Raw genomic sequence first — 13,817 nt, 5'->3', positions numbered from 1 at the left:
GATCTGAACGTAGATTACAGGAGTGCATTCTTCTTGCTCTGTCAGAACTTATCAAAAATGGGATTATTACTGTTGTGTTCTTATTCATAGAGGAATGCGGTTATGTTCCTTTTAAACAGATACATGCTTTACATGGGTTAAAAGGATGTAGAGCGAATGAAGTGAGTGGGCTACATTTCACCTTCAGCAGCGTCTGCATATGTTCTACGTTAAAAAATAAAACTATATCAAATGTTTTGGGTTTTAGTTAGCTTCAGTCTTCATTATCTCTACTCTAACACCCAGTGTTCTGCAGGACATCAAACTGCACTAAAACAACGTGTTGTTCAGAGAGAGCCACTGAGCTCTGTGGTTTCTTGGCTTTGCTGTGCATGACCCCGCCTCTCACGGTTGGATAAAGGCCAGCCCACTCTCCTCCACTCATTCCGACAGCTAAAACTGGTGTACAACAAGATGCAGGATGGAGCTGTGCAGTGTTTTATGTTGCTAGGCAGTTCTGGCATTCAGTTACAGTTCGTGCATTCAGCTGGTAATTGGTCCATTAGGAATTTTGTATCGGAGATCACACTGCGCAAGAAGAGACAGGCATCAATCTGCTTGTCTAAATTAAAAGTACATACCAAATACTTCACTAATAGTGCTAATAGAGCCGAGGTTTGAGTATTAATTAAGCCATTTGTCGTATTTAACAGCTTTCAGGTGCCTTTTCACTGAATTACCACATTAAATAAAAGAGAGTTAACTGTTAAAGCTGGGGGAAAAGCTCATTTCAGAAAGTACACTAAAATGCAAAACAAAGGATCAAATGGATTAAAGTACTAGAGATTAAATTTTAATATTATATATTTTATTTTACAATTTTCAGGAAGTTTAATTTGAATTATCTTTTCAAATACTACTACTACTGTAGCTCAGATTGCTGTAGACGTTAATGCTGTTAATGCTCGACAGATCAGATCAGTTTTGGCAGCAAAATGGAGACCAACAAAATATTAGGCAGGTGGTCATAATGTTATGCCTGATCAGTGTATGTTTTATATCAATTTTGACATTTTATGTGTTATGAGGCATGTTAATTGGATAAAAAACTGTCTAACAGTTTTTTAAGGACAGTGCACTGTTGCTACACATAATTGACAACCCCAGAGAAATTTTAGAAACATGTCAGTTGTAGGGTTATGGCTGTAGTAGCATGTGTTAGTAACTGCAAAGCCCTTAATATCTGAGCAGCGATTTCGAATCTCTCTCTCTCTCTCTCTCTCTCTCTCTCTCTCTCTCTCTCTCTGTATGTGTGTGTGTGTGTGTGTGTGTGTGTGTGTCTCTTTCTGTCTGACATCAAATTAACTATTGCTTCTCAGCATGACTCATAGCAACACACCCAGGGTATTCGTTACCACAGTGATCAGTGTGCGTGCGCATGTGTTTTTTTTGTGAGAGTAAGAGGGAATGTGAGAGAGAGAGAGAGAGAGAGAGAGAGTTGGAAATCATTCATTTTGTCAGCAGGTATCATCATTTGAGGCATTGGGCAAGAAAACTACAGTTTCTACTAATCTGCTTCCAGTCTGATTATATTGGTTGGTGTTTGTGTGAAAAAACATTTCTTGTAAAATCGGTTGTTTGCTAATGTTTTCTAATAACAAGAACAAAAATCTAATCAATTAACAGGTGTGGGCAGTCAGGTTCAATAATTCTCCTACTCTGTCAATGCAAAGTCATTATGTGTGTGTGTCTGTGTGTGTATGCAATCGACCATCTCATCCTGGCTGTATTCCTGTCTCACACTTACTCTGCCTGAGATAAGCTCCAGAGCCACTGGCAACCCTGACCAGGACAAGGCTTTTACTGAAACACGATAGCTTTTGAAGGAATTGTGACAGAAGATTCTGCTGAACAGAATGCAAAAAATTTCAGGACAAATGGCTATATATATTGTCTACATGTACACAACATATAGAACCATTGTATATTATACTATTGTAATTAAACTGTAGTAATGTGACATAAAGGTGGAATAAAATCCTGACCAAAATGGTGACAAAAATCTAATTAATAAGAAAAATGTTCAATGGAGAAGGATGAGAAGAAAATAATGAAAACAAGAGAAGAAAACACCCAAAAACAAATGAATACTGCAGTGGTTCAGGTATTGAGACTTGAGTCAACTAGCATTTGTTTAAAAAAACATTTCTTTTGACTGAGCTGTGTGTAAGGATTCTGTAACTCTTTATTTTTTTACCTCGAATAAATTGGAAACAACCAGGTGTCGGATCTAACAAGCTCCAAAGTTTTTTTTAATCCCTGAACACCAGGGTTGTATCTTAAGGGCCTGCTGTGAATAATTAATTTTGTTAGAGCTGAAATGTGTAAAACATCATAGTAAAGATTTCATGTGATAAGAATCTTAAGATTATGATTGAGCACTTGCACCCCAAGCCTGCTGAATCTCATTATCTACCCAATTCTAATTTGTGTGTGTGTGTGCGTGTGTGTGTGTGCGTGTGTGTGTGTGTGTGTGTGTGTCTGTGTGTGTGTGTGTCTGTGTGTACATATTCTATATGTATGTCTTTGGGACTGTACACTCACTCACTCACTCACTCACACACTCACACACTCACACACTCACTCATCATCCTCAAATCTAGTCTGACTGCATGCTTTGAAAGCTAAATTTTCTATACTGGAGATTTTGACACTGTAAGTGTTAGTAATTTTTTCTTGCTCATGTGTGTGTCTGGGTGTGTGTGTAGGAGGGAGAGAGAGAGAGAGAGAGAGAGAGAGAGAGAGAGAGAGAAGTATATTATTGTAAAGTATCTACTATTGTAGATTTGCTTTTTTTCCTCACCTGCATGATATCATGATATGTGGCACCATGATGAACATGTGTTTCCTATGGGCTGACAGATTCAGAAACCTTTGTCTGAGAATTATTTCAGCTTCATTATTGGTTTGTTTTTCTTAAAAGTTCTCACTTTATGCTTTGACCAATTATTGTTTTACTGTTATCATTTTCTTTTGTCGAAATGAATGATTTCAACTGCATTAAATACTTCATAAAGGAATGTACATTTGCTTTTGCAATTCCTCTTTTCTAATTTGATAGACAGCAGTCATGCTATCATTGAGCATGTTTTTCCTTTGTCATATGTGAATATCATAATTGTGCTGCAATTCAACACACTGCTCAATCTTGTTGCTGCTTATTATAATGGGTGGAGCCTACCACAGGCCAATGTCGGTGTTGCCATGGTGGCCGCATTACTTGGGCAGACAGTGTGTGGGACATTTGGTTGGTCACCACGAGGAAACGTATGCCAATGAAAGGTTGTACAAGGACATTAAGAGGAAAATTGTGTGTGTTTAGAGAGACACTGAGATCACAGTGTTCTGGCCAGAATTACACAAAGCCCAAGAAGCATCTGTGTGACATGAAGGAGTTATCTTCTGTGTGTGTGTGTGCATGACTATACTGTGTTCTGTCCTGTAGATGGATGAGATTAAGGTTAAAGAGCGCACTGTGCTCAGTCTGGAGAGAGACTTGGGTGTAAAGGCGGCTCAAGCTCGGAAGCTGCAGCAGCAGAACCAGGCTGTAAGCGATCAGTTGGCTGTGATCAGAGACCTCAGCCCAAAGAAAGAGGTTTCGTTTTCACCCGGTGCAGGAGACACAGCAGACAACACAGCTAACCCTGTAAGCAAATTTCACTCCCCACCTAATAATGAGTTCTTGGTGAATGTTGCACCTACCTGCTGTAAAAAATCAGTAAGGCCTCCAGTCAGGAAGTAGCTCTGTGACTTGATATTCTTTAATGATGCTTTTATTTACATGTTAAAGTGTGTAATGTATATTTTCAGTCTAAGAAAAAGTTATTATATTCAGCTAAATTTTCATGTCACATAAACTATATGGACAGAAGTATATGTAGTTCTTTCTTAAACTGTTACCACAAAGTTGGAGGCACACAATTCTATAGAATGTATTTTATGTGGTAGAATTTTACGTTTATCCTTCACTTGAATTAGGAGACCTAAACCTGTTCCAGAATCACTGCACCTGACTTTATTAATCTCCAAATAGGAACTTAATGTTGACTGAGATATTCAGAAAGCATATATGAAACTTACAGTCAGAGTCCACACACTTTTTGTCCATATACTGTATGTAATATGTTGTATTTTATGTTCCTAAATATGGTGAATGATTTTCCATATAAGGCTTTCTGGGTAACTCCTAAAGTCCTGAAATCACCTGGCTATATTTAATTTGATACCAAAGAAAGTAAATTCAATTGGATAATTTTATCCTATTTATATTACCGTATTTTTCGGACTATAAGCCGCTACTTTTTTCCCACGCTTTGAACCCCGCGACTTAAACAAAAAAGCGGCTAATGTATGGATTTTTCCTGGGTTTTTCCCGGTTTCACAAACTTCATGCCAAAAAAACTGAGCCCCATAACATTAGACCAATGAAATTGCCGAACGGGTTCAGGTGAACCAATGAAACTCTTTATATTAAATCAGATGCGCTCCCACTGAATCGGGCCGCACCACATTGATCACACAAGTGATTCTATGAAATAATAGGAAACTAAAAACATAGCTAATTAGAATTTTCTGATTCCCTTTCTTTTCATTGTGGGGCCTAAGGATTGTTTGCTGAAACTAAGCACATTGATTGATGGTTATTCAGAGCTACTGGTGGCAAAGAAATGAAGCTTGTTACTGAATTCCTGATTGGTACATTAAGGCTCAGTCCACACCAAACCAACATTCTTCTTGCAAACACTTGAAAATATAAGGCCGGCACTATATTGCCTGGAATGTGAGCTTTCCACTCAAATGTAACAGTATATACATAAAGATGTCATCAATTCTTCTTTCGTCATTTAATGGTTACATAGAAAAAAATCAAACATAAACAGTATCTGACAGCATAATCACACACACACACACACACACACACACACACACACACACACACACACACACACACACACACACACATAATATATAATATGTAGATTGTTTGGCATTTGTTTGAAAATGTTGGAATGATGTTGCTTCAGATTGGATAGTGTTACTTCAGCACCAAGGCAACATTCACCACCACAACTTACTTCAGAAGAAAACTAATCATTTTGACAAATACATTCCTGTCTGTACTCATTGTAAACACTTTACTTTATTACTGGCTTCAGCTCTGAATGTTAACCTGACAGATTGGTCTGTGCCAAACTGGGCTAATGTATTTCTTTGTTAATTTATTTATTATTTTGCTAAATATATATTTTATTTAAACCCTTTAATGCAGCTTCTAAACTATTTCTTTTTAATACCCTTGTTGCATAATCCTAGCATGTGAATGGACTTCTTAACGCTTGTTCTTAATGCTATGGCAGAAAAACAATTGATACACAGTGCACCATGCTAACTTTAGCACAGAAAACATTGTTCATTGGTTAAATAAGTAAAGATAAATGAAAAAATTATTAATTTATATTTTAACTGCTAATTAAATAAAACATATCGCAACCAAAGAATCAGTATTGGCCTGTTTTCTGGAACAGAAAGATTATTTACTTTTTCTTCTGTGTCAATCACAGAGACAGTAGCAAATCATTGGAATCTGTGATGTGAGAAAAGCATGAGTATTGCTTTTTTCAATATTTGTGTTGCGCTGCCCTGTGATGCAGCAAGAGCAGCATTTTAAAAAGATTGTGGTTGTCTGGGGTCACGTGTCTTGGAGGAAACATGTGATAGCCTGTACATGCTCTGGTTGGTAGTTGATGTATTATAGAGGAGAGCTGGCCGGTGGGTGAAAATAAAAAAAATTAATTAATAAAAAATACATGTATGAACAATTAACTTATCATAGACAATATTAATCTTTTCATTTAGGATTAACTGTCATCTAGACATAAATAAAACAAAACAAATCAAATCAAAGCAAAAAAAAAAAATGTGGTATGGTTGAACCTGTTGAATTTGCATATTTGCTGCTTCCTTGTGGCTGATGAAGCTCAGTGCATTTTTGTCTGTACATAAAACCCTAATTGTACCCAATAATGATCCCCATACACATGCTTTTTTTTTGTAAATAATATAGACATAAGTTATTAATAGTTTGTCTCCTGCACTGGGTATGAGCCTCTCAAAGTGTATATTCTGTATAATTGAGATCTTTCAAAATTTTATATTTAAATATAATCTCATTAATAAATTGTTAAAACAATATCTCTTACTGTTCATTCTTGCACTTGTACACTGTATTTCAAAGCTAAGCTCGTGGTGAGCCCCAAGACAGATGTCTTATTTCACACTTGCCATAAAGTGATAACTGCATGAAATATCACCTGGGTAGTGCTATAAGAATATAAGATGAGAAAACATACATCTTATACATTTCAGACTGTAAGATTCACACATTCATGTTTACACCTTTACCGTACACCCTAATATTATTTTGTTTTTTGCTGTATTAAATGTGTACAGTTGGCTGCTTTTACTTGTTTATGTGGTGTCTATTTTTATCTGATTTTATTCAGCTGCAGCTGTTAGTGGATTTGCTCTCTGTGGCCTTTCAGTGCATTGTATTTCAGATGTATCATACATTTTGTGTCAGTGTTTAAAACATTTGTAAACATTCAATTATAGTTAAACTTTATATATTAAACTATAGACTTTCCTGATCAGCTGTGGGATGTTTGAAGCCTGAGAGCAGGTTGTCAATGTAGGATTATGCTGTACATGATATTCCAGGGTTTAGTTCCAGTTCTCTGCAGTCGGTTTGTGTTTCAGATACAGCAGTTGGATGAAAAGGATGCTCGTCGTTTCCAGCTAAAAATTGCTGAGCTGAGTGCCATCATTCGCAAGCTAGAGGACCGCAATGCTCTTCTCTCAGAGGAGCGTAACGAGTTGGTGGGTAACGGCTTCTTTACTCTCCTAAAAGATAAATAAATGCTTTTGAGCATGCTGATGTGATATTAAACAGTTTGAAATTAACTGAGATAGAAAAATGTAATGGGTCAGAGCATGCTAGTCAATATTAAGTCATTTGGCAAATAAATAACTGGAACATCAGATTTTGTTGATCAAAGTAAGTCATTCTGCTTTTAATTGAAAACAACAATCTTCTGAATTTAAGCTTTAAACCAGGGTTTACTTCAAGTCTCCTAAATACACTGATCTGCCAATGCCACATACCATAATATTAAAACCTATAAAAGGATAAAAATATGCCTATGCATGCGTAATATGATAATACAATTGACAAAAGTTGGAATGTATTCCCAGAGATACAACACTGATACATAATCATGTTTCTCGGACACGACTGGAGTTTAGTGTATTAAACCTGCCATTGAATAATTAGAAAAACTGCCATTACATTTTGCTCATTATTTATATAACACCATTTATGCAGGTTGCTATTATTATGCATGTACATGCAAACTTATATGTACATACGTGATCTTTTTTAATCCACAGCTGAAGCGTCTCCGTGAGGCAGAAAGCCAGTATAAACCACTATTGGATAAGAACAGGCGTCTGAGTCATAAGAACGAAGAGCTGGCTCACGCGTTCAGACGCATGGAGAACAAACTACGCTTCATCACGCAGGAGAATATAGAAATGGTGCTTTGTGTTTTCAGCTTCATCTAATAGCATATATATATATATATATATATATATATATATATATATATATATATATATATATATATATATATATATATGTCACTTTGTCTGTTGGTCTACATCAGCTAAAAAGGGTCGCTGGTTTTCATGCTCAACAACAGAGACCCTGCTGTGCTCTGTACTTCTGTCTTAATTCTATTAATGTTGTTAGGTTTCAGCTTTAAAGGCCCATATTTACCCACAGTACACCACCAATATTCTAATTTTACCGTGTACTCTAAATAGGCTTTTACCGGAATATAGGTCTCATCAGTCGTTTTCAATATGAATGTTCTGTTATCAATGCTTTAATATCATAATAGAATGAACTGCCTTTATATGCACGATGTGTGTTAGTATTTTGGTTTTGGTACTCATAAATACATACAGACTTCAACCCAGCCATTAGGGTTGCACAAGCCAGTGCACTCTTAGTGGCGGTCCCAAGCCCGGCTAAATGGGGAGGGTTGCGTTAGGAAGGGCATTCAACATAAAAACATGTGCCAATTCAAATATGCAAATCACGTACCAGAATTTCATACCGGATCGGTAGAGGCCCGGGTTACCAATGACCGCCACAGGTATTGTTAGCCAACAGGGTACCGGTGGAAATTAGGGTACTGTTGGCCAAAGGAGGAGAAGCAGAGGGGGAAGATGTCTACAGAGACAGTAGGGAAAGGAGACTGGTAAAGGGAGAGGGGTAGCTGATATGATGGAGATGAGTAAGGAAGTGGATAGGATTAGTAAGGAGGAAATGAGGCTGAGGATAGAAAGGGTGGAAAGTCGTTTGGACCAGATGACAAACCAGTAGAAGTGTGGAAATGTGGCAGTGAGGTTTTTAACTAGATCGTTTAACTTGATCTTGGATGGAAAGGGGATGCCTGAGGAATGGAGAAAGAGTGTGCTGGTACCATTTTTTTAAAATAAGGGAGATGTGCAGACCTGCAGTAACTACGGGGAAATAAAGTTGATCAGTCACACCATGAAGTTATGGGAAAGAGAAGTGGAAGCCAGGCTGAGGAAAGAGGTGACCATCTGCGAGCAGCAGTATTATTTTATGCCGAGGAAAAGCACTACAGATACAATATTTGCTTTAAGAATGTTGATGGAGAAGTATAGAGAAGGTCAGGAGTTGCATTGTGATTTTGTATGGTGTGTCAGAGAAGTATGTGAGGGTGGTGTAAGACATGTATGAGGACAGTGTGACAGCAGTGAAGTGTGCAGTAGGAACGACTGACTGGTTTAAGGTGGAGGTTGGACTACATCAAGGATCAGCTCTGAGCCCTTTTCTGTTTGCAGTGGTGATGGACAGTTTTACGGACGAGGTCAGACAGGAGTCTCTGTGAATTATATATTTTATATATATTTTGCGGTTGATATTGTGATTTGGGGTGATTGTAGGAAGCAGGTTGTTGAGCCTGTAGAGGTGGAGGTATGCGCTGGAGAGAAGTGGAATGAAAGTCAGTAGGAGTAAGACAGAGTACATGTGTGTGAATGAGAGGGAGGGCAGTGGAGTGGTGCGGTTGCAGGGAGAAGAGGTGGAAAAGGTGGAGGAGTTCAGGTACCTGGGGTCAACAGTGCAAAGTAATGGAGAGTGTGTTAGAGAAGTGAAGAAAAGAGTGCAGGCAGGGTGAAGTGGGTGGAGAAGAGTGACAGGAGTGATTTGTGATAGAAGGGTATCTGTAAGAGTGAAAGGGAAAGTTTATAGGACTGTGTTGAGACCTGCGATGTTGTAGGGTTTAGAGACAGTGGCATTGAGTAAAAGACAGGAGGTGGAGCTGGAGGTAGCAGAGCTGAAGATGTTGAGGTTTTCGTTGGGAGTGACGAGTATGGACAGGATTAGAAATTAGTTTATTACAGGGACAGCGCATGTAGGACCTTTTAGGGACAAGGTGAGGGAGGCACGGTTGAGATAGTTTGGACATGTGCAAAGGAGGGACATGGGGTATATCGGTAGGTGAATGTTGAGGATGGAGCCACCAGGGAGGAGGAAAAGAGGAAGACAAAGAGGAGGTTTATGGATGTGGTGAGGGAAGACATGCAGGTAGTTGGTTTGAAAGAGGCAGTTATAGAGAACAGTGTAGTTTGAAGACGGATGATTCGCTGTGGCGACCCCTAATGGGAGAAGCCGAAAGAACAAGAAGAAATTCATACAGACTTCCACCTGACCTTTTCACTAGCAGCACATTAATTACCTCATGTGACAGTATATGTTTGATCTGTCAGCAACACTGAAAAAAAACTTGCTATTTTAGGAGTTAAAATTAGCATTAATACAATTTATTACAGCTATCTTCCTTTTATGAGGTGGATATTAAACAAACTATTATGAACACAGTCTTACAGCTGTAAAACATTAAATAAGACTAGCTGGCTAAAGTCATTAGTCTAGTAGCAACACAAATTATTGCATATTGTACAGTTGTAATATGATGCGTTCATGAAACATTAAGCTGACTGGGGCTAAGCTAAGAGTGTCATGAGATATACAATTAAACAGATATGCAGCTTAACAATGAACTTTAACAATTCTTATAATTAAACAATTTAAATGATTAAAAGACTTATATTGAGCTGCTAACAGTGTAGTAGCTAAGCATTACTATTAGATAATGTTATGCTAATGTTTAGTGGTACATGTTGAGTGGTGTGTGTTAGTTGCTTACTGCAGTGTATGGTGTGTTTTAGAGGGAGAAGGTGGGGACTCTGCGCAGGCCGAGCTCTTTGAATGATTTGGACCAGAGCCATGAGGAAAGGGAGATGGAGTTCCTACGGCTTCAGGTCCTTGAGCAGCAAAACATCATTGACGATTTATCTAAGGTATAGCCTGCTGTTATTTCTCCTGTTTTCTCCCACCCACACACAAACACCCTTAAGAACTATTACTACTACTACTACTACAGTATGTGCGGTTATTTGCTTTCAGACAGCCTAGAAATGTTGCAGGTTAACAAAAACAGCTATTGGATTATATTAGAATAGGGCATTGTTGTGGAAATAGATATCATGTCAATTACATTACTTTTTAAAGATAAAGAAAGATTGATATGATTTTTATCAGATGTATGTTTTATGTTGCTTGTCACAATCATTTGTAAATTGTTGTTTTTTTCAGGCACTTGAAACTGCTGGATATGTCAAAAATGTAATAGTAAGTTCTGTCTTTAAAACCTATATATATATATATATATATATATATATATATATATATATATATATATATATATATATATATATATATATATGCATTATTTAATTATACATACATACATACATTTGGCACGATGGCATGTGTAAGTAAATAACTGTGTGGTTAATTGTATGTGACCACCACAACTGTATGTGTTTATAGTTTGACACACAATTGTATATGATGTGTTTGTATATGGTAGCATTGATATTACTCTTCAGAATGACAATGTTCCTGTGTACAAAGCAACATCCATTGTGTTTGCCAAAGTTCAGAGGTATTCAGCCCCACTGAACCCCTTTGGGAAGAATCAGATCTTCAAAAAGCACATATACGTATGGTCAGGTGTTCACATACTTATGTGTTTATCTGTACTGAATTTTTAAAATAGTTGTAGTTAACGGTAATAGCTCTGATGATCCAAACTAGATAGCTCTCACTACACAAACTGTCTTGAACACAAAGTGTTGGCTGCATGAGATGAGATGAGGCTGTCAGATCTGTTAGTTAATGTTTGTTAAATACACTATTGGTGAACTCTCATGCTAAAAAACAAAACAGTGTTAGTGTTAGAATATACTGTATCTTCTTTTTCTTTGTCTTTCGGCTGCTCCCGTTAGGGGTCGCCACAGTGGATCATCCGTCTCCATATCACTCTGTCCTTTACATCTGCCTCTTTAAAACCAACCACCTGCATGTCTTCCCTCACCAAATCCATAAACCTTTTTCAAGGCTTCCCTCTTTTCCTCCATCTTCAGCATTCTTCTACCTTATTCTTCTTATTCCCCATGTTCCTTCTCTGCACATGACCAAACATCTCAATCATAACTCTCTCACCAGAATATTCTGTATAATGTAGATATTCTGCATTTGCTGCTAAAAGAAAGCCTCAAATAAAGTACAGATGTTTAATAACCAGACTTAAGTAGAGAAACATTAATTGTAATAGTTCCTTGGATTATTGTTTAGTGCAAACTAAACCTTTTTTTTATTATAAAATAGTAGTTTATATATAAAGAAGTCTGTAAAATCAGTAAAAGTTGCCTCCTGATCTTACCTCTGAAAGGCAATTCTCTACCTTTAAAGCTAAAAAGACATACTTATTCACCAAAAGTCTTAGTTTTGTAGTAGAGGGTGTGCTTAGTCTTCTGCTTTTTAACGTATATATCAATTTGTTGTTTTTTAATGCTTATTTTATTTTCATCTGTTTTGGTTCCTACTATTTACTCTTATGATGTTGCTATATTTTACTACTTTTATATTAACTCTAATTTGATTACTTTAATTTGCAAATTGCATTTTGCACTTTGTTCAGCACCTAGGTTCTACCTTGTAGTTGTTAGGTGCTCTGTAAATAAAGCTTTAATTGAATTGAATTAACATTTGGCTTATGCATGTCTCAAACCTCCTAAAGTGGTTTGTGAGATCCGGCGCAAATGTATTATAATAAAGTCTTATTGTATTATATTGTATTTATCTCTGTTCTGTTTTGTGGATAGTCAGTAAGAATAAAATGATTGAGAGTAAATAGACTGTAAATTCTTGACTTCTTGTTTAATCAGATCATCTGCACTTCAACATAGGAACATTCACACAGTACACGACGGCACGGCGGTTACTAAAGCTATATTTCAATATTAATTTTTTTCTTTTTACATGTGAAACAACATTTACATTTTCAAGCCAAAAATATCATCATTAATGAATTCACTGTGGAAGGAGCGTTAATAAAAAGCACTGTCTTTCTTTTCTCAAAGCATAAAGAACATTTGCCTTATAAATATACACATTAGCTTAACGTATCTGAGTGTGGCCAGGAAAACATAATGCTCTTTTTAATATTTTTTGAATAAATCTAGCAATACAACACATCCCTTGTCCTCTGAAGCATTGGATCAGCTTTGATTGGATTGTTTAATTTTTACCAGGTTATGTAGGTTATTTATTAGTGATCTAGTGATGATTTACTGAATAAGAATACAATCAGGTTATTAGTTAAATATATTCAATTAGCAAGAAATTAACATTTAATGGAAACACAGGCTATAAAGTTAGATATTAGGCTGTAATTCCTGTTTTTCTCATCTTTTAGGAGAGGGATATGCTGCTCAGGTATAGGAGGCAGGAACCAACACGTAGGAGAAGGAGCCTCAAGGTTTGTATGTACTGTGTACCTGAGTTAGAAGCGTTGCAGCTAACAACCAGGAAAGTAATTTCTATACACTTGCTTATGAAGAGAGAATTAAACAGAATGCCAGATTAGATCAAATAGGATACATTCTGAAATATACCTTAGTAGGAGATTCTTGTGCTTCTTGTTGTTTCTTCCTTTCCTGCAGCCAGTGATTGAGACATTCTTTGGCTACGATGAAGAAGGCTCTATAGACTCTGATGGCTCGTCCATGTCCTACCATACAGACCGAACACCCTGTACTCCTGATGAAGATCTAATGGATGAAGAGGTGGTTGTGCATGTGTAAACATTTCTTTGTGATAAGAGTGACTGTGTGTTTGTGTTTAATTCTTTTTATGAGTGCACTCATGACATTTGTAGGGAATGCTTAAAGAGGAGACAGAGCTCAGGTTCCGTCAGCTGACGATGGAGTACCAGGCTTTGCAGCGTGCCTATGCCCTGCTTCAGGAGCAAGTCGGGGGAACTTTTGATGCTGAAAAGGAAGTCAAGGTAAAGTACTACAATGTGAGCTATAGTTTATAGAGAATTTATATCCTGCTTTTGTTTGGACCCTAGAGTAAATTGATTAGGCATTATTGCAAGACTGTTTATGCCTACAGTAAATAAATTTAGGCTTTTATTTTTAGCGCATCCTTCAGTGACATGACTATTTGTCTTGTGCAGATACGAGAGCAGATGCAGGCAGAGCTGAACCGCTTCAAGAGCAGAATAACAGACCTGGAGTGTGTATTAAGTCAGCAAGGCCAGGTAATTCTGCAG

The 13,817-nt window shown here is 37.1% G+C and overlaps 1 protein-coding gene across 9 annotated transcripts in view; it reads left to right on the top strand.

Moving 5' to 3' along the window:
• Positions 1–13,817, top strand: part of jakmip3 (Janus kinase and microtubule interacting protein 3) — a 64,209-nt gene that overhangs the window by 39,514 nt on the left and 10,878 nt on the right. For 4 of the 9 annotated variants that reach the window (XM_046854397.1, XM_046854393.1, XM_046854392.1 and 1 more), the window contains 9 exons: positions 3,485–3,685; positions 6,796–6,915; positions 7,486–7,632; positions 10,363–10,494; positions 10,790–10,825; positions 12,957–13,019; positions 13,204–13,326; positions 13,419–13,547; positions 13,722–13,805. In XM_046854397.1, coding sequence (XP_046710353.1) covers positions 3,485–3,685; positions 6,796–6,915; positions 7,486–7,632; positions 10,363–10,494; positions 10,790–10,825; positions 12,957–13,019; positions 13,204–13,326; positions 13,419–13,547; positions 13,722–13,805 — 1,035 coding nt within the window. The remainder of the gene's footprint in view (positions 1–3,484; positions 3,686–6,795; positions 6,916–7,485; positions 7,633–10,362; positions 10,495–10,789; positions 10,826–12,956; positions 13,020–13,203; positions 13,327–13,418; positions 13,548–13,721; positions 13,806–13,817) is intronic. The other 5 variants (XM_046854396.1, XM_046854395.1, XM_046854400.1 and 2 more) reach the window with 5 other exon arrangements.

Source organism: Silurus meridionalis, chromosome 7 (assembly GCF_014805685.1).
Source record: "Silurus meridionalis isolate SWU-2019-XX chromosome 7, ASM1480568v1, whole genome shotgun sequence".
Lineage (NCBI taxonomy): Eukaryota > Metazoa > Chordata > Actinopteri > Siluriformes > Siluridae > Silurus > Silurus meridionalis.
This window is presented reverse-complemented; position numbering and strand designations above follow the sequence as displayed.